The 20,404-nt window shown below is 51.9% G+C and overlaps 1 protein-coding gene across 6 annotated transcripts in view; it reads right to left on the minus strand.

Annotated features, from left to right (window-relative positions):
• Grip2 (glutamate receptor interacting protein 2) overlaps positions 1 to 20,404 on the minus strand; it is a 95,608-nt gene that overhangs the window by 23,352 nt on the left and 51,852 nt on the right. For 4 of the 6 annotated variants that reach the window (XM_045153328.1, XM_045153329.1, XM_045153332.1 and 1 more), the window contains exons 2-14: positions 10,219 to 10,299; positions 9,828 to 9,963; positions 9,023 to 9,168; positions 8,343 to 8,429; positions 7,792 to 7,867; positions 6,774 to 6,919; positions 5,912 to 6,059; positions 5,645 to 5,814; positions 4,531 to 4,656; positions 4,047 to 4,199; positions 2,500 to 2,686; positions 1,910 to 2,055; positions 291 to 371 (exon numbers count right to left, since the gene is read on the minus strand). In XM_045153328.1, the coding sequence (XP_045009263.1) occupies positions 291 to 371; positions 1,910 to 2,055; positions 2,500 to 2,686; positions 4,047 to 4,199; positions 4,531 to 4,656; positions 5,645 to 5,814; positions 5,912 to 6,059; positions 6,774 to 6,919; positions 7,792 to 7,867; positions 8,343 to 8,429; positions 9,023 to 9,168; positions 9,828 to 9,963; positions 10,219 to 10,299 (1,683 nt within the window). Of the gene's footprint in view, positions 1 to 290; positions 372 to 1,909; positions 2,056 to 2,499; positions 2,687 to 4,046; positions 4,200 to 4,530; positions 4,657 to 5,644; positions 5,815 to 5,911; positions 6,060 to 6,773; positions 6,920 to 7,791; positions 7,868 to 8,342; positions 8,430 to 9,022; positions 9,169 to 9,827; positions 9,964 to 10,218; positions 10,300 to 19,887; positions 19,928 to 20,404 lie in introns of those variants that run through there. The other 2 variants (XM_004671695.2, XM_045153330.1) reach the window with 2 other exon arrangements.

The following is a 20,404-nucleotide window of genomic DNA, read 5'->3' on the forward strand; positions in this document are numbered from 1 at the left end:
ACCTGCTGTGTTCCAGGACACTGTAAGTTCTGGGAAGTTACAGGGGAACAGAAAACCCAGCCCGAGGGCACCACATGGTCCTTTGGGGAGGGAGGCTGGACAAAGAGAAGCCAAGATTTTGATGAGCCCAAGTCTTTCCCACTGGCACACTCAAGCTTTCCCGGGACCATGCAGGGTGCCGTGGCCAGGTGAGTGAGGGGTGTTGTGGGGGGAGAGCCGTGATTGTTTCTCATGGCTGGGCAAGCCCTGCCACCCCAGGGAGCCGCTGAGACAGTGGTGAGAAGACTCACAGCTGATCGTGATGCCCAGCTCCACACCACGTCTCTTGGGCAGCTTCACATGGAAGGTCCCACTGCTTGGGATGACAGACTCTGTGAACAAACAGCCATGGATGAACCCTCTGGAGTGAAGGAGTTAGCATGTTAGAAATTCAACATACTGCTGGTGAGCGCCAAGAAGTCTGTCAGGGGCTGGCCCTCCCTCCCCCCACCACCACCTTGAAAACCCCAGGGGAGCCAGACGCCTGGCTGGTGATCACCATCTTGGAAGAAAGAAGTTCCAAGAAGTTCGATTCCTTCACACTTGCTAATCCTTCTCCCCCATATAAAAACCTCTCTAGCCCTATGCACTTCAGAAGGATGGACCCTTCATATTTCCGGAGTCTCTGCTGCTGAGATAATGAAGTCTCTCTCTATGACCAAGACTTTCCTCCAATAATAAAGTCTAATTCCTCTGTTGTAGACATACCCACTCGTCTTCTTTCTTTTTCTAGTAGGAGCTCATAGAACCCTGTCCTGTGCCCACTCTGGCCTTGCTGGAAGTGAAGGGTTAATAAGTCGCTGGGCAAACTGACCTCAGTGGAAACAAAGAAAATTCCTGTGGACCATCAACCTTCTCCAGACCATATAGCATGATAAGGAGCATCTGTTACACAGAGACCATGGCCCTATGAGCAGGTCCGTAACTCAAAGATAGCCAGGCCCGACCTTAAGAGCGTAATTATCAGGCTGCTCCACGGGAAAAGAAAGGGCAGATCCTCCCTGCCATTTGCTCTCTCCATACCTGGCCAGGAGATAGACAAACTCAGGAGGCAGTTATTGTCTCCCTTCTTCACCTTCACTTTTGAAGATAAACTCAGCAGGCAGAAAGTTCTTTTCACTTTACCCCATTCTTGCTCCCCCTGGCTCTTTAAAATGCCCAGCTCTGCCACACTCAAAGGCCGTAGCTCTCTGCCCCGTGGAGAACTGCCGCCCCGCCTTGTTCTTTGCTCTAATACAGGACAACCTGCTGCTGTTGAAGGTCGGTTTCCTTTCCTTTTTTTTTTCTTCTTCACCTTGTCACTCTCGTCAATCCAGAGTTCCAACAGGCAGGGCCCTAGAGAATCATTGTTCTCATCCCACCCTTCTTCTTCTGCCTGACAGGGGAGGAAACTGAGGCCCAGAGAGCTGAAAGACTGACTTCAAACCGTTGAGCAACTGTGATCAAAGCAGACAAGAATGAAGCCAGCCCTTGAGACTGCCAGCCAGCGTGAGGCCCACAAGTAAACACAGCCACTGTAGACCCAGGTCTTGATGAGGCATTCCCATATGACTCTCTCAAAGCTAAACACCCCTTCAGGGTCTTCTTATATTGCAAAGAAAAAACTTAGAGGAGAGGGCGGATGTATCCTATCCAAAGCCATGTGGTGTGGAAATCCTGTCATGAGAACCTTGCCACCATTTAAATTCTCTGCCTGAGGAACAGCCTGGAGACTTTGTGGTTCCTACTGGTCTCTCTGCTGCACTCTGTTCACTGCAAGTCCTTCTGAACCCTCACTCCCCAGCCAGGGCTCATGCATGCATTGCACATGGCCCTGGGGGCAGTGATAGGGCCCAAAAGTGTGCAAGGGTAGCTGGGGCCCAGAACTCACCTGCCACATCGAACTCTATCTCTAGAATGACTTTGTGGGCCAAGGCGGCATCCCTTAACAGCTGGTTGGCTTCCTCCATAGTCCCATCCTCAGTGGCAATGCCATTGATGGAGAGGACGCGGTCCCCCACCTGCAGCAGACCGCACCTGCTCCCCAAAGAGAAGAGACCTGCAATAGCTCTGTCTGAAGACCAGGACCCTGTGCAGGGCAAGGCCAAGCTGAACAAGACCCCAGCCCTGGTCTCTGCCTCTCAGCTAAGGGCCTGAATTGTCTGGGCCTCAGTTTCTTTGTCTTTTCACTGGGGACTGTGGCATGAGCCTCACAAGATGCACAGACACAGATTTCTGACTGCAACCAGACAAGGGCTGGTGTCCTAAGGATTCCGGGTGTGAACGGTGTGATGCTGGGCAAGTGCATCAGCGTCTTTAAGCCTCAGCTCCCTCAACTGTCAAATGGGACTGGTGATGGGGCTGGTAAGATCAAGTAAAGTAGCCCCATGAAGCCAGAACCTGTGGTTGTGACTCAGTTTCCCAGGCTAGACTCACACCCTCTGAAGTTCAAGTCTAGGGAGGAGCAGGCAGAAGGCTCACCTCTCAGCCGGGCTGTCAGGCTCGATGAAGCGTACCAAGGGTGGAGAGGACAAGGTCTCGGTGGCGAAGATGCCACCCTGGAGCTGGAGGCCAAAGCCACTGAGGGGGTCTCCACAGAGTATGACTTCAGTGGTCTCTGTGTGCACAATCTGCCCGCCCGGCCCTACTATGCTGGATGCCAGTGACACTGTGGGACAAGGAGCCTGTCACTCAGGTGACTCCAGTGGGGCCTTCCAGAGCTGCCTGCTCCAAGCCCTCACAAGGCCCCAGACCACCTGAGATGTGACCTTGGTTTCCTTTTCTTTACAGATTCTACTGGGTAGGTGTACTGGCAAGGAAGACAGCACCTGGAAACGTGACTTCATAAGGCAGAGGTGCCATTGGTTTGCATCACTGATTATATTACAGTACCCCTTATCTATAAGTGACCTTCAGAGGATACCTAAAACCAAGGTAAGTACCCAATACTATGGATATCATGGGGTTTTTTTCCTTAGACACACACACACCTATGATAAAGTTTAATTTATAAATGAGGCACAGGAAGAGATTAACAATAGCTAATAATAAAATAGAATTCATGTAACAGTATTTTGTCATAATATTATCAGGCACTCCTATTGCGCCTCAGGGACATTGTTTAGTAAAACAATGGTCTCTTGAGCAGCAGACTACAGTCAGTCTGATAAACAGAGGCGACTGTGGGGTGACTGGCAGGCATGTAGCATATACAGCATGGATATGTTGGACAGACTGTTCACATCAAACCGGATTGAATGGGACTGTGTGAAGTCTCATCAAACTACTCAGAGCAATGGCTATTTAAAACAGACGAATTGTTCACTTCCAGAAATTCCTACTTCATATTTCTGGACTGTGCTGACCGTGGGTAACTTAAGGAAGCAAATCTGAGTCAGGAGGCGTGGATGTAGCGTGCCGTTCTGTTCTACAGGTGCCGCTTTGTGTGTTTTGGTCTCTATTGACATGCAGCTCGCACCTCAGTTGTTACCCAGTGTACCACTCAGTGGCTTCAGTGAGCTCACAAAGTTGTGCAGAATCTACCCAAATCAGCCTTAGCATATTTTACCTCCTCACTAAGAAACCCTGAGGCAGATGTGACACATGCCTGAAATCCCAAAACTCAGGGGGGATTATGAGTTCCAGGCCAGACTGGACTCCATAGTGAGACCTTGTCTCAAACAAAAACAGAAACAAAAATTGTGGCCTTATCCACATCCTGCCACCCTGCCATTTTGTCCAGGGAAACCATCAACTTATGAGATTCTATGGGTTTCTCTGGATGCTGCTTAGCAAAGCGTTGAGAGAGGGTGTGGCCCTTGGTGAATAGCATCTTGCACTGAGCAGAATGGGCTTTAGGGTCCATCCAGGTAGTAACACATGCCAGGGTCTCATTCGTCTTCTGACTGGGACACTCCCCTTTGGAGCTGGGGTGTGGCTTGTGTGTTTACACACATGCACACGTGAGCGTGCACATGCACACACACATACACACACCAGTACCACCACCAGGAGGGGCCTCTGCTTACATGAGCTCCTGTGTTCCCTCCTTCGCTGCCTCCTCCTCCCTGCCGCCGTGGTCCTGGGGCTTATGGGCTGAGACCCACGGGACAGGGTGCTGGCGTTGGCGCAGGGAAAGGCAGGGTTCACGGTCGGTGAGGAAAAGGGAGTCGAGGACGAGGCTGGGGAGATCACAGCACAGCCTTGTGAGCTCCGGCAGGGCCCCAGCCCGCTGCCTAGAGGGTTGGAGAGCTGCCCCCCCCCCCCCCCCAGGGACATGAGCATGCCTTCCCCTTCCGCTGCATCCCCTCGCCACCGTGGGACCTCAGGCCAGTTTCTCTCCCCCTCTGGGCCCCACAGACTAGAGGTTTCCACAAACACACTGGATGCATGCTGCTAGGGACATGCTGGGTGCCAAGGGGCAAGAATTCTGAGTCTGAGTTTCTTCCTCTGTTCAGTCAACACCCGGGGTGAGCAGGTGCATTGGTCCCACTCCAGTGGGAGGTACATTACATCTGCTCTGGTCTTGGCCCCCAAGTGCAGCCCAGGTGGGCATCCTGCAGTGGCTGGGTCTTGGGCTGTGGCAGGAGGGCACGCAAGGATCCCAGTGGTGCAGCTGGTCACTCCTCTGCACTCTCACTGTGGCAACAGGTAAGAGGAGAGGGGCTTGAGTGAGAAGACGGCTACGCTGGACTCTTCACACCCTGATGATGGAGGAAGAATGCCCAGCTCCATGTGCTGGCAGCCACCATGGACCAGGCACCTGGCCCAGGAGTCAGCTATAACATGTAACAGGAAAGGGCAGGCCACAGGCCCGACGGTGCTCAGGTGGGGCAGGGATTCCGACTGACGCTCCCTGCTGAGAGCTGCCCTCAGAGGCTCCCCCCGAAGGACACAGCGGCTGGGCAGTGCCATCGGCTCCTTGGGGCCCTGCTCGAGCATGTCTCTAGAGCCTGTGGAGTATTAGGAACTGTCTGCCAAAGAACCCCACCGGGCAGCCTCTGCCCAGGGCTGCTTTCGCCAACTACTGCCCTTTTCAGGCTTCACCCTGCACTCGGCGCTCCTTCCTCTCCTACAGGGATCCTGACTTTCTGGGACAGTGCTTCCAGCTCAGCCTCTGAACTAGAGCCCCATCATGTCTCTACCGCCACCTGGCTCTTCTTGGCTCCTCTGCTGCCAAAGGCCTGTCCCAGCATGTCCTTGGATGAATGGGGAGAGTCAGGACTCACTTTGCCATTGATCCATCCTACCCCCCGCCCCAGCCTGGCCAACTCTGGAGCCACACGTCAAAGGCCACAGCCTGGCTCCATCATTGGACCTCACTGTTATTATGTAAAACAGGACCAGGAGAGTGGTCACCTCAGCCAGTTATGGAAAGAATTAGAATGAGTTTCCAGGAACTTCCAAGAGGCCCAGGCCCTTAGTGGAGCCTGCTTTAACAGGACCAGCATCAGGATTTTACACTGGGTTTCTCACAACCTTAGCTGCTTCAGTTTCCCTGTGAAGAGGTGCAGTTGCCATATGTTTCTCCTGCCCACGCAGGGCTTTCATCTGTGGCCCCATAAACCTCATGTACTTTCCCCATCTAGCCCCAGGTTTGCATCTCTAGTCCTGCTGAGGGACCCACCTGCCTCTGGGGGCTTCAAGGGCCACCGACTTTGGGGCGCAGGCAAGATCTCCAACCGCACTCTCTCCACCACATTGGCCAGGAGCTTGGTGGCCTCGAGAAGTGAGCAGTGCTCTGTGCTGGTGCCATCGATAGCTAGGATCTGGTCTCCAGCATGTAGGGCACCACTCCTGCCAAGCAGGAGAGAGAAAGGCTGATCCAGCAAACAGAGTCCCCGCTGCCTCCCCGCTACACAGCCCCACAATGACTGCACCAGGGCAGTCTCACCTGTCCACCACACTGGCTGGCTTGATGCGGTCAATGGTGATGGTTGGCTTGCTCCGGTGGGAGCCAGTGGTGAGGGAGATTCCCAGGGCCGAGCCTGGGGTCTTAGCTATTTCCACCACCAAGGGCCCAGAAGCATTGACCACTGTGTCTAGATGGAAACAAAGAATCATGAAATATAAACATTGCTCATAGACTGCGAGTTAACCTTGACTGCCTGAAGGGGTTGGCTACACCCATTTCACAGGCAGGGAAACTGAGGGGCCAAGGCATTTGGAGCTATGATCAGGCCAGCCTGACCTTCATTAGATCTTTAAAATCTCCTCCCACACACAGAGGACTCGTCCTCTCTCATTAGCTCTTTCTGGGACCGCTAGTCACTTCCTGTAGCCTCTTGGCTTCCATCTTTAGCCGCCTCTGTCTTCATCTCCTTTCACTCATCCGCTTGCTACAGTGACATCGTCCTGTCACTATCACACCAAACACACCCAGCAGCTCCCATCGCAGATCTTTTTGCACTTCACTGTTCATTCAACCTGGAGGATCTTTCCCTCTTGTGTGCTCGCTCACTAGAAACCCTGGTGACAGCCTAGCTCCATCCTTCCTTGTCACTCTGCTCTCTTCTCTGTCTTGGCACAATCTAATGCACTATGGACTTACGTAATCCCCTAACGGGCCTTCCCTCTCCTGAGACCAGAGACCTCCTCTGTAATGTTCTGGCTAGGTCCCCCACGCATCAAACGATGCCTGACTCATAATGCTTATTGTTTAGAGAGGCTCAGAGAGACTAAGGGGCCGGCCCCAGATCACACAGCCTTTGCAGTGCTGAGAGCCCACGGCCTCTTCCCCTTAGGCCCCAAGGTACCTGGAGTGGCCACGTCGTACTCCACCTGGAAGAGGGCCTCGTGGCCGCACCGCTGCAGGGTGGCGAGGGCACTGGCATGGCTGGCTCCATGCAGCGGGATCCCATCTACGCTGAGAAGCCTGTCACCCACCTTTAAGGAGCCCTCCCTGCAGAGGGGGGAGGAAACCATCAGCAGAGGGGAGGAAGGGGTGCTGTGTGTATGTGGAGGAAGGTGTGAACAAGGAGGGAGCAGAGGGCTGCCAGGCCGGCTCTGGTGCCCGCCTCCCCACAGAATGCATGAATGGGGATACCCTTCAGGGCCGCCCACCCTGCTTCTGCACCAGGAATATAGGAAAGCCCCACAGCCCAGAGAGGGTAACAGCCCAGCCAAGGCCACACAGCACCAGGAGAGGGATAGTCTGGAGGCACTCTGCTGCCTGCTGTAGAATTCCCTCCTACTGCCCCCCAGCTTGACCAGCAGTAACTCTGGCCTGACTATAGGAGTGCCTGGAAAAAATCTCACAGGGCTCTCTGGTTTGGGCCCAACCCCTGCCTTGGAATGCCGTCCCTGACAGGTGCCAAAGATATTCTGGGAGGTTCTATGAATAGACGCTCCCCCAGGGCCCTGTCCCAAGGACAGATTTAGATTTTCCACAGATGTCTCTTAAAATGACCAGGAGTCTCCAGCTGGAGCTGGGAGGTCAGAGGTCGGGGTGGGACCCCAACATGTTTTCCCCTAACATGCTATCCTCTTGGCCCTGCTGGACTGGCCCACGCACAGCTGGGGCATGGGATGTTGTCACAGGTGGGGTGAAGGCTAGTTATGGAGCCCAGGTTGGCCTGCCTCAGCCTGAGCCAGGAGGCTGCAAGGGAGGAGTGCGCCAGAGTCTCTCCAGTCTGGGGCTTCACTGGTTCCCTAAGTAACTGGGCAGGGTGTGTCCCCTCTCAATCACTCATTCAGGGAATGGCAATGAAGCCACAGGGGCACAGGGACCACACAGTGGGAGGATCAGCATTATTCTGCCTCAGGCAAGCTCACCTGTCTGCTGGACCACCAGGCCGCACATAGGTAAGGACCAGTGGGCGGGATTTGTGCACGTCTTCATGGGCACCACCTGGACAGAATTTAGCAGGAGGCAGGAATCACCTTCTTCCCCTTCCCAGGTGCCCACAGGCCCTAATCCACTCCAGGCAGCCTCCTTCCATAAGACCTGTGTGGGGACCCTTGCTATTCATGGAAATTCTTAGAAGGTACTAACTACAGATTCCCCTCCACCCCCAGAGACAGGATGAGTGATAGGAAACATGACCAAAACCCCTGTCTGTCAAAAGACTTGTGTCCTTCCTATGATCTCCTCTTTCATCCCCCTTTTCCCTGACTGCTGGTCATTTCTCCTCTCAGCCCATTCAGTCATGAACACTTCATTGCTTGGCACAATCTTCATCTGAACACTTGACAGAGTAGTCCTGGGTTCTAGAAAGTCCTAAGAAAGATGTGTGTGATATTTAACACAACACAAGACACACACGGAGCTCATGAGAGCTTCCCTTGCACCCCTCCCCCCACACAAGGGTGATTGTTAAACTGACCTCTGAGGACAAAGCCAAAGCTATTGCCTTCCTTATAGAGGGAGACATCCACCGTCTTGGAAATGATCCTTGGGTTATTCTCAGGGGCTGCAGAGAAACAGAAGTCTCCTTTGAGTCTCTGTCACATCTCCAGGCCGGCAGACGTGCCAGAAGCCCATCCTAGGACAGCCACAGAGTTACAGGGACAGCAAATATTCCGACAGTATCTAAGGGCCCCTAATCTCACTAGTCTGCCAACAAGAGGGGAAACGATTTGGCCCATTCTCACAAAGACTGCACTGCGGCACTAGCTTGAGTATGCCTGGAGACTCAGGCCAGGGCTGAATTCCAGTCACTCCAGTTTATGACTTTAGACCAATGTTGAAAATTCAGACACCCAAGGCTACTGCACTCAGTGCAGGGCAGCAAGGTCAGGAAGCAACGAGGCACTGATTAAGCTGTTCATTGGTGTTCTCCAAACATTTCCCTCTAACTATGCAAAATGGCAACAGTTCCTGAGCATCCCCCACTGTCTCCTGGTGACGAATACCGTGTCCATACCACATGGATGCTTGTGACTTTAGTCAACTTGCTGCCCACCCTTTCTGGTGGACCCCCAACACCCAGGCCCTGGCAAGGAGGCAAATGTGTCCCCCCGTGTCCAAGGCAGTGGAGAAAATTCCCCGTCCAAGGGCACCCACCAGGCGGGGGCAGCTCATACTCCACCTCCAGCACCACGCGCTCGCCCACATTCTTCAGCAACGTGATGATCTCGTCGTGGCGGAGCCGGGTCAGATGGATTCCATTCACAGAGCGGATGTAGTCACCCACGTTGAGAAGGTCACTCCTAAAGCAAAGGAGGCCAAGGCCCACGTGGGACTACTGACAATCATACCACCTCCCCTGAGACCCTTCAGAGTCCTTGGTCCCTATCTTACAAACAGAGAGGCTGAGGCTCAGAGAGGGTGTTTGCTTGTTCACAGCAAGGAAGTACAACAGCACCTGACCTTGCCAAGGTTGTGGAACACCCACGACTTCCCAGTCTGTCTCCTAAGCTGGCCTGCCTACTTCTCCTTGTGCCTGGTGACAGCTTCATGACCAAACTGGATGAGCCCAAAGAATAGCTGGAGCCTTTCTCATTGATTCCTCCTCCATCCTGTTCCTGCTATCTATTGTAGCCCTTCTGTTCAACTGGAAACTCAGCCAGGGGAGATCAGTTCCCAGCCGTCACCCTCTCAAGGAGACACAGATCCAGGGCCGTATGTAGACAGTGCTGACTCTGATGGTGCCCTGGAGGGCTTCCTGGAGGCAGGGACTTCTGTGTTGAGTGTGCAGGGGAGGTCCAGTAGGGAACGGCCTAGGCCGAAGCTTAGAGGATCCTCAGTGTGGTGAGGGTGGGTGCTGTAGCCACCAGGGCCAGGAAGAATCGGCCTTCTCTGGAGGTCTCCTCGTGGCACATACCACATTCTCCCCCCTCTTGTTATCCCACACACAACCACTCCTCACCTGGCTGCCAGGCCCCCAGGGCGCAGGTTGGAGACTCTGGGCTTCCCGTCCTTGTCGGTGCCTCCTGAGATGGTCAGGCCCAGGGTGCTGCCCTCGCGCTTGATCAGCTCCACCACGGTGACACCGCGAAACTCCTCTGCTGGCAGATGGGAGGGTGAGGAGGTGGCCAGCCAGTCCTTGCCTAGGGTCTAGGACCAGGAAGGCTAAGGCAGGGAGGCAGGGGCTGCTTTATCATGACTGACGTCTTCCCCACAGGAGAGTGCCAGAGAGGGTGAGTGACCATGCTGAGGGCACAGAGCCAGTAGGTGACAGGGCCTATGCAGTGTAACCCTCACCTTCCTGGGCTCGGTGACGTTCAGGGCAGAGCCAGGGCAAAGGTGAGACACCCTACCTGGAATGCTCTGGCGGCGGCATGCCAGAGCCGCGTCAGCTCCTGCTGAGTCCTTGCCTCCTTTGGAGTAGGGTCTATCATCTGTGAGAGAAAGACAGAAATCACAAGTCAGGGGCTTGAGAGATGGCTCAGCGGTTAAGACACTTGCCTGCAAAGCCTAAGGACCCAGGTTCGTTTCTCCAGTACCTATGTAAGCCAGATGCATAAGGTGGGACATGTGTCCAGAGTTTGTTTGCAGTGGCTGGTGGCCCTGGCATGCCCATTCTCTTTCTTTCTATCTGTCTCTTTCTCTCTCTCAAATAAATAAATAAAATCACAAATCATCCTGGTTTCCATATTTATCTCCATCCCTGGCTCATAGCTGCTGGATGCTGAGGGTTATACTTATTGCCCAGTGTGGGCCACTGGTGGTTATAGCCCAGGTAGTGTGATGGTTTGACTAGGACATTCCCATAAACTTAGCTGTTCTGAATTCTAGGTTCCCAGCTGATGGAGATTTGGGAATTAACACCTCCTGGAGGTGGTGTACTGTTGGGGACGGACTTATGGGTATTACAGCCAGCTTCCCCTTGCCAGTGTTTGGCTCACTCTCCTGCTGATGTTGGTCAGGCGGTGATGTCCACCCTCTGTTCATGCTTTCCCCTGCCATCATGGAGCTTCCCCTCAAGTCCGTAAGCCAAAATAAACCCCTTCCCCCACAATCTGCTCTTGGTCAGGTGTTTTCTGCCGGCAATGTGAACCTGACTGCACCAGCAACGTTGGTACCACAGGAATGGGATTGTTGCTGCTAGAAACCTGACTTTGTAGCTTTGGCCTTTAAGAACTGCTTTGCAGGAGAATGTTGATGAATTTTAGATCTTGGCCTAAGAGATTCTTTGCTGTAAGTCCAACTTGATGGATTATTCTGGTTAGAATTAAAAGACCTGAGTGCAGTAAGAACTATGGACTATGAGGTTTGGCTTATGAGAGTGAGAAAGAGCTTTGCCTGGACTGGGCTAGAAGCAGTTTACGTGAGAGGCTTGCTGTTATGCCTGTGTCCTGAGAACTTGTGCAGGGTTGCTTTGCGTAGAAACAGACTGGTGTGTGCAAAGGGATGTGGCACAGGAATGAAATCTCTGGGTTGAGAAGCTTCTGCCTGCTCAGTTGCAATTGTACGAGAGACTACAACCTTTCTGGTTCAGCTAGCTTACCTGTATTGGGGCAAAAGGAAGAATGTAGACTCTTTTGAAGGGGCCTGAATGCTGAAGGAGTGTCCTGTTCTTCAAAGTCTGCTTTATTCCCCACTGACTCAACAAATTGTCACCCTACTTGGTATTATGAAGTATAAGAAATGCAAGAGTCGGGCGTGGTGGTGCATGCCATTAATCCCAGCACTTGGGAGGCAGAGTAAGAAGGATTTCCATGAGTTCAAGGTCACTCTGACACTACCTTCCCCAGACCCACGTTCACATTCACTGCACAGATTTAGGAGACACGCCAGTAAGTATAATGCCTTCCATTACAGCTCCATGACTTGCCCTTTGTTTCGATCCAACATGATGTTTCTAAGCTAATAAAATTTAAATGACTGGGTTCTATTTGCTGTGTGACAGTGAACATCTCTGGTATGTCATGAGGGTAATTCTAAAGTTAAAATGTGTATTACTCTGTTTCAGTTAGAGCCTGCCTCTAAAAGACCCTGGACATATCAGAGATAAGCTAGGCTTGTGGTCTGTGGGGAAGAGTTGGGGGTCCAGTAGGGTGCATTTTAAGGGGAGGACAAGGAAGCTGAGGACCCAGCTCACCCATTTCAGAGCACCAATTCCCCAAGCTCAGAGAGTGGATCAACAGTAGGTCGAAGGGAGGGCTTTGAGTCAAAACAAAGACTGAGGACTGATGAACAATGGAATCTCCAAATGCTGGCTGCTGCAACCCAGGCTGGTGAGCAGGCTGCTGTATCCCTCTGGCATCCTCCCAGCCCATCTTTGAAGCTGCCCCTCTCTCTTACCTTCCTTTCTTCACCTAGAACTCAGATCTCATCCACTGCTGAGCTGGGCTACAGCGACTCCCACAGGACAGCTGAGGTGCATGGGTTCTGCTTGTCTTATCACTGAGTGGACTCAACTCCCTCTTGTACAAATCCTGCTAGATTTAGGCTCATGTTAAGAGCTCCCTACTTTCCACTTTTAGTGAGGATGGCGCCGTAAGTGGAGGTTCACAGCGCTGTGTGTAAAAGCATGGCATGTGCATTTGGGATAGGCGCGAGGGCTCCCGTGGAGGTCAGGAGGCCACTGCCGCTGGCCGAGGGATTGGATAAGAGCTTTCTGGGTTACCAAGTGTCACCAAAGAAGAAATGCTTTCTCAGAGGGGCCATCTTGTGTCCCCTTTGACAAGCCCAAATCAAGAAAAACCACTCGTGGGCGAACAAGGCAGCATCTAAACCAAGAAGCAAAACAGGGTCAGAATTGCCAACTGGCTGTGTGCTGCAAACCTCTGTTCTCTGTCTGTAGAGTGGGATGTCTCCCCTCACCGAGGACAGTGGGCCTGGCCTTGAGAAGTTGAGGGGACCATTTTATCTATAGGTAACCCCATGAAGTCTGGGCCCCAGCCTCCTCCCCTGGGTAGCATGCTCACTCTTGAATTTTGTTCTGGGTCTTGGTAATTACATGCTTAGAGATGAAGGCTTTTCAAAAACATCTTTTCCACTGATTTTCAGCTGGAAATGTGCGTTCACAACAGAGATTATTTTTATCCGCATTTCCCCCATCCCCTTCCAGCAGTGGGCAATTGTGAGCAATGCCTTCAGTCAGTCAGGACTGAAGAATTTGCCTCAAAAGGAAAATCACTTCCGCAGCAACTGAGCCCATCCTCCAGGAGCGTAGGGCTGGAGCCTCGTCTCCTCCCACTGTGGCTGACTTGGGGGTCTTTTGAATTTTATTTTTACACGTGTTGTTCATCTACCTTTGTATCTCTCTCCCTCTGCTGCCCTAGGGAGCTGCTGGGCTCAGACAAAAGAGAAGGAAGTCTGACTCTTGCCAGGTTCCTGTGCCAAGATCCCGCCTAAACTGGGTGCCAGAAGAGAGCTATGGGGCCAGGGGCGATGTCAGCGCAGCCCAGGACTGCTGCCTGTCTCTGAAACGCATGACAGGGGCCAGTGAATAAACAAGTGTCCACAGATCAATGTGGATGAGCTGGAGTTGATAACCTTTCCTGTGGGACCTTGTCCCCTGTGATAGCTGCATTCTGTTTCCCACCTTCAAATGAGCATGGGGGCCCAGTGACAAATCCTAGGGAGACAGTGCTCAGCACTGTGTACCTATACAACCCCAGTATGAGCTGCCCCACCCAAAAAGGCATATTTGGTATTTGAGAATGAAGGATGAACTTCAAACTCAGGCCAGCTTAGTATTGTGACTGACAGAGACAGAAACTAAGGCACAGAGAGGACAAAGTCTTATGATAAGGAGCAAGGGCAGGATTTGCACCTAAGTCTTTTCTTAAAAAAAGGTATTGGGCTGGAGAGATGGTTTAGCAGTTAAGGCACCTACCTGTGAAGCCTAAGGACCCAGGTTTGATTCCCCAGAACCCATGTAAGCCAGCCGCACAAGGTGACACATGCGGACAAGGTCACATATGTGCACAAGGTGGCACATGTATCTGGAGTTTGCAGTAGCTTTCTCTCTCTTTCTCTCTCATAAGAAAAAGTTACTAACCCTGTCTGCATAGTACCCTAATGTTTTAGATGTAGAAACTGAGGCACAAGGAGATAAGGGAACTGCACCTGGACATACAGCTCCTGTGGATTCAAGCCCAGGCCATGTGGCTTCCCAAGGGGTCTGGCTTTGCCCTCTAGGTCCCCTCATCCAGGACAGGCCTAAAGGATACACTGAAGACCCTGGACGCCTCAGCTCAGTGCAAGAGTCCTGCTTAGTTCAGAGTTTCTTCCAGAATAACACATCTATCCCTAGTGGGCTGGAACAGCTCAGGGCTAGATGGGGCCACAGGAAGCTGGGTGCAGGCTTCAGTTCCCCCAGCCATCAGGCCTCCAGGAAGCCAGCCTGCCTCGGCAATCAGGAAAGGGCAGAACAGATAATTTGTGGTGGCTTGTTTACATGGGGCACGCGAAGAGTGTCCCATACATCATTGAGAAAACTTTGTGGCCTAGTGCCGCCAAAGCAGGCCAGAGAGAAAGAGCAGTCACCAGCTGGTCCTGATGCGCCTTCTGGGGCCAGGCTGACCGCAAGCACTTCGCACAAACGGCTCACTTAATCATGCTTGGAAGCAAAGGAGGCAGTAGCCCTGACGCTCCCGTGTCACAGCTAAGAAACGGGAGCTCAGAGCCCCCTAGAACTAGGTCTGGAGCAGTGCTCCCGTCAACAGCCCCCTCCACAATCCCGTAGCATGGGGGGCGTAGGGTGGGCGCCGGCTCAGCATCTGTGCTCCCCCATCTCAGACTGACATCAAAGAACATGACTTCAAAACGGGTCCCTAAGAACATTCCATATCCCTACTGTGGCTATGTGAAGCAGCATAAGGACTGGTTCACCCATTAAGAGTATCAGTGCAAGCCCTCACCAGAACAGACAGTCGTCCCCCCACCATCACCTCCTGAGTTCACCTCCTACCGCTCCCCCTCCTCTGACACCACTCTAGCATACTGCGCCCATCACTTCCGCTCTGGACTCTTTTACACACCAGCCCAGGGCCTTCACGTTGTCTGTTCTTTCTGCCCAGAACACTTCTCCAGACATCCTTAGCCCCTGCAGGGTCTAGCAGGAATGTCATCTGTTCCTTCAGTCCAGCCTGCCTGTTGGAACAGACATGCCCCTTACAACCTCCCCAGGTCCGCACTACCTTCCTCCCACTTTGTTTCTACACAGCCCCCAATACCATCTAAAAGATTTCACGTGTTTTACTTTTTACCCTTGGCCTCAGCCACTGGGATGTCAGCTGGGAGTGGATGGAACAGGGCTTTGGTCTGTCTGCTCACTGTTGGCACAGCCCCTTCAATATACCAGCGAGCTCTGAGTGCTCAATAAATCTGCCTTTGAATTCAATTCTCATTTACATATGAGGAGAATGGCCTTCAAAGAGGCAGAGTAAGTGGCCAGAGGCTGGAGAATAGGAAAGGGCAAAGCCCAGATTGAGTCCACCACTCCCTGGCTCCAGGCCGCTGGAAGCTAACTCCTGAATGGGTGGCTTTTGAGGTTCCCCATAGCCACAGTATATGAAGAGGTGGCTCTGCTACAGACCCTGTGGGTGTCTCTAGGGAACCTTCACCAGTGCATACAACATCACCTGAGCTGGCCTGGGCCTGGTTGGGCAGCTGGTGCTCACTGAGGCCCGGCAGGCTCTGGGGACAAAGGCATCTTTGTAGTCTGAAGTGAGAGGAGGAGCCCATCCTTAGAGGTCAAAAACATGGAGGAAGGGCTCCCTGATGAAGTCTGGCTGCAGGCCTCCTGGACACCCAGCCCCTGCTACCTCCGTACACTCTGAAGGCTCCCAGGAGCAACACTGGACATCCCAAGGATAAGGACTTGAGGAACGACCCACCAAGGGGAGAGTCTATCCAGGGCAGGGAGAGCCTAGGTGACTACCCTACAGATCCCGACCACAGTACTATACACACGCCACAACACCCCCCTCCGCCCACTTCAGGACCTCTGCTATCCACGCTACAGTGTAGAAGTGTATATGGTGACCATCTTGCCTTCTCTGACTCTAGGAGAGGCCACAAGAGAAGGCCTGGCCAATCAGCAGCCCAGTGACTGGTTGGCAATGGGCATGTGTGTGATTCAAGCTGGGCCAGTGAAAGCCAGTCTTGAGACATTTGCCATAACTATTAGAAAAGTGGACGACCTTTCCTTAGGAATGACTAAGAGGGTGACATGAAGCCTGAAGAATATCAAGGAGAGAGAGTTCCTGGAAATGAAGCTCACCAAATGAAGTGACCCAGAATTCTAATATGAGCACTTGGATCCTGCTATGCCTAAAGCTCCACTTTCTTTCTCTTTTAAACTTATTTGTTTATGGCCGGGCGTGGTGGCGCATGCCTTTAATCCCAGCACTCGGGAGGCAGAGGTAGGAGGATCACCATGAGTTCAAGGCCACCCTGAGATGACAGAGTGAATTCCAGGTCAGCCTGGACCAGAGTGAGACCCTACCTCGAAAAACCAAAAAAAAAAAAAAAAAAAACTTATTTGTTTATGAAAAAGGGAGAGAGAATGGGTACACAGGGCCTCTAGTCACTGCAAATGAACTCCAGACACATGTGCCACCATGTGCATCTGACCTATGTGCGTTTCAGGGAGTTGAACCTAGGTCCTTAGGCTTCGCAGGCAGTGCCTTAACCGTTAAGCCATCTCTCCAGCCCCAACTTTCAGACTTTTCTGAAAAAGATCCTCAGGGTTGAGGTTAGCTAACTTGAAGCAGGTGTGATCATGAGGTCCTGTGACCTAGGGAGAGGAGACAAGCAGGGGGCTGTAGTGGGAACAGGGTTAGGGAAAGCATCATAGAAAGGTCACGTGTGCCCTGAGAGCTGGTCTCAGGAGCCCGGCTTAGACTGGAAGCTTAGTAAACACCATTCTGGAAGCCTAGGTTCTAGGAGAAGACTGGGGAAGTTCAGCAGGCTTGGCAAGCACAAGGGGCCCCACTCCCCTGACACTTGTCACTATAGACAGAGCAACCCTGATCTGGACTGTGCATTGAAAGGACACGTGAGGCCTGGAGCAGGCACGGAGACTGTCCAGCCTTGGCACTTCCAGCTGTATAACAGCCCCAGACAAGCCACTTGATATCATGGTATCTCAGTTTTCCCAACCCATGGCAACCCAATCTGTGGCATTACTGGGGAGATTAAATAAACAAAGAAACAAAAACACAGATGGGTGTGGCAGTATACACCTTTAATCCTAGCTCTCAGGAGACAGAGGAAGAAATTTGAGGCAACCCTGAATTCCAAGTCAGTCTGGGCTAGGGGGAGACCCTACTGTGAAAACAAAAACAAAAACATAAGGCTCAGAACTGAGTCATGTCCACTGTTGTCGCTGTTAGTGTTCCCATTATGGGACCAAAGCGATGCCTGGGCTAGGAGACACTGGTCATCTGGTCCTGAAAAGCAGGATCCAGACAGAGAAGCACACATTTCTCTGAGCCTGATTTCTCATGGTCCCCACCCTGAGAACTGCGGCAGTGGTGTGCTTAGAGTATGGCCGGGAACGGAGGCAGGGAAGGGTGAGGGAGTGACAACCCGAGGGCACTGGCACAGGGTAGCAGGATGAACTTTCTGTTGGGGGAGGTCAGGTTGGCCCAGTAGGCTCAAGCTGGGGAGATGACAGACAGACAGACAGAAAGATGGAACAACCACATCTGCCCTACAGCCCTGTTGCAGACAGCTTCAGTTTCACTGAGATGAACTTCCAAACCAGGCACACTTATGGAGGAAGGGGTATTTATTGAAGCTTACAGATCCAGGGAAGTCCCATAATGGCAGACGAAGCTGGCCTGCCTTCACAGGTCCAAGCAGAGAGAGAGAGAAACCACAGCTCAAAAGCCACAGTGCACACTTCAGGAACTCCAGGTGGAACTAGGTACTCTGCATATCTTTAGATTGGAATTGTAAACCCACCACCACACCTCAGATCCACCCAGTGACACCTCCTCCAGTGCCAGGTGGCTGTACATCCAAACTACAAACTAACAAACAACTGAGTATATTGGGGGCCATCTATTCAAACTACTACATTCTACCCCTGGCCCCCAACAGATTTATAACCATCACACATTGTAAATTGTATTAAGTCTAATGACAAAGGTCCAGTCTTGACTAACTTAAGATAGGTCCAAAGTCCCAAATCTCCTCTGAGATTTAAAACTGTCTCTTAGCTGTGAGTCCTGTCAAATAAAACAAGTTATATATTTTCAACATATAAAGGCAAATAGTAAACATTTTCAACTGGAAGAAGGCATAGTAAGGAGAGAGTAGAACAATGCAAAGTTCATCCACCATCAAGCAAACAACAAACTTCTGCAGTTCAAGTTCAGTAACTGGGAGTCTCTGGATTTTCCAATTCTTCCCCTCCAGCTGGACTGAGTAGCCAGGGAAAACTTTCATCCCTAGCTAAAAGCTTCCATGGTAGCCCTTGCACAGTCCTGGTATATGCAAAACATCTTCAGGTCTCCCTGCAAACCACAGTCCATCTTCCAAGAGCTCTTCCAGCCTATCAGGGTCATCATGCCCTGCCTCATTCTGCATCTCAGCAGCGGCGCCTGGAACCGTGTGTGCACCTCTTGACCCACTCCATGCACTTTTCATGCTTCCGAAACTAATACCAGGTGTGCAAGACATAGCCATATTCTTAATTCAGAAATGAAATGAATGGTAACCTTAAAAAGCAGATTCCTTCTCCAGTCAATTCTTTTCCAAAAGAGCTTGCATTTATTTCTATCACTGTCTTCCCTAACTTCAGCAACCTAAAACTAGACTCAGTGCCTGTAATTTTAATTTGCTTGAGGTTTTCCAACTTAAAATCATAAATCTCTCAGTCCAATATCTTTAGCCAAGCACATCACTCCGTTACAAATTTAACCGTGATCAAACTCTTTGGGTGTGGACAGCAGAACGCAGCCAGCCCTTATGCCAGTATCCCAGTTTCAACAAAGTTCTCTGAAGTCTTTCCTTTCCCCTTAGAGAGCTCATAAGCCAAGCCTCCAAGTTCATAAGCTGAGCCCCCAAATACAATTCTCTCTGCATGTAGCATTCTCAAACTCTCATCAGAATAGTCCATAAAACTGGCTTACCACTCCAGAAGGCATCTTCAGTTATAAGTACCAAGTCCATGCCCATTCATTCAAATCAAAAGTTCTGAAGACCAAAATCCACATATGAGTTTTATCTCACCCCACTCTTGGTACCAATTTCTATAGTAGACAGCTTCAGGTTCACTGAGATGAACTTCCAAACCAGGCACACTTATGGAGGAAGGGATATTTATTGAAACTTACCGACCCAGGGAAGTCCCATGATGGCAGAAGAAGCTGGCCTGCCTTGACAGGTCCAAGCAGAGAGAGAGAAGCCTCAAGCCCAAAAGCCACAATGCATACTTTAGGAACTCCAGGTGGAACCAGGCACTTTGCATATCTTTAGACTGGAATTTCAAACTCACCACCACACCTTAAGATCCACCCAGTGATACCTCCTCCAGCACCAGGTGGCTGTAGATCCAAACTACAAACTAATAAAACACTGAATATATTGGGGGCCATCTATTCAAACTACCACAAACCCCTCCCTAGGTCTCAGCCATAGCCACCAAGGAATATGTTCACTGGGACCTGACACTGCTGAATTCCAGAGGCCAGGGTTTGCCAAGTGCCTTGAGCCCTGCCTCACTCCCAGCAGATAGCTGCATGTTCCAAGACCAAAGTAGCTCTGCTCACACTGAGGCAGGAGGGCCAGCCTTCCCGGGTCCCCGTGGCTGAGTACCAGTCTGGAAAGAGATGCCTTGGGGACAGCACTGGGAGACAGCCTTACTGGGGCAAGCATGTGTGTAGTCTGTAGTGCACCCCCTGTGTAGTGTCTGGTATCCTATTCCCTAACTGATTCTTGTGTTCTAGTCTCTGGGAGTGGCAACAACATTCTGGTTACCCTGTCCCCTCTGGTGTTCCCCGTGCTCAAATGCCCCTACATACCCATCTCTGCAGGGCTGTCCCGGCTAAGCCCACACAACATGTCCATGGTGTCTTTCCTGCTGCCCACAGCTCTAGCTCCAAGCCACACAGAGCCACACATTCACTTAACCCTCACTCAGCTCCCTAGGGAGGAGCCAGAGGGAGCTCCCTCCCACTGGCTGGGCCAGAGTCCACCCACAAAACCCAGCTCTCTGCTTAAAGGGGACACCATTGTCATCACACTGGCTCCAGCATGGGGTCCTAGCCTCTCAGCCTGTGCCTGGACACACAGATTTGCTAAGTTGCTTGCTCTGGAGCTCTGGCCGGGGATCACCCTCCCCAGGCCTCAGTTTTCTTATCTACCAAAGGGAAACAGTGTTCTCCAAATTTTTTTAGAAGCAGATGTCAACAGAACTGGTTCGGGATCCCAAAGCACAGCCTCTCTGGCTACATGACCCTGCTGGACACTTCTGCAGGTACTCACAGCCCCTCTGCCCACAGGACCCCAACAAAAGCCCCATCCTACTCCAGCCTCGGT

The sequence above is a fragment of the Jaculus jaculus genome, chromosome 6, assembly GCF_020740685.1.
Source record: "Jaculus jaculus isolate mJacJac1 chromosome 6, mJacJac1.mat.Y.cur, whole genome shotgun sequence".
Classification (NCBI taxonomy): Eukaryota; Metazoa; Chordata; class Mammalia; order Rodentia; family Dipodidae; genus Jaculus; species Jaculus jaculus.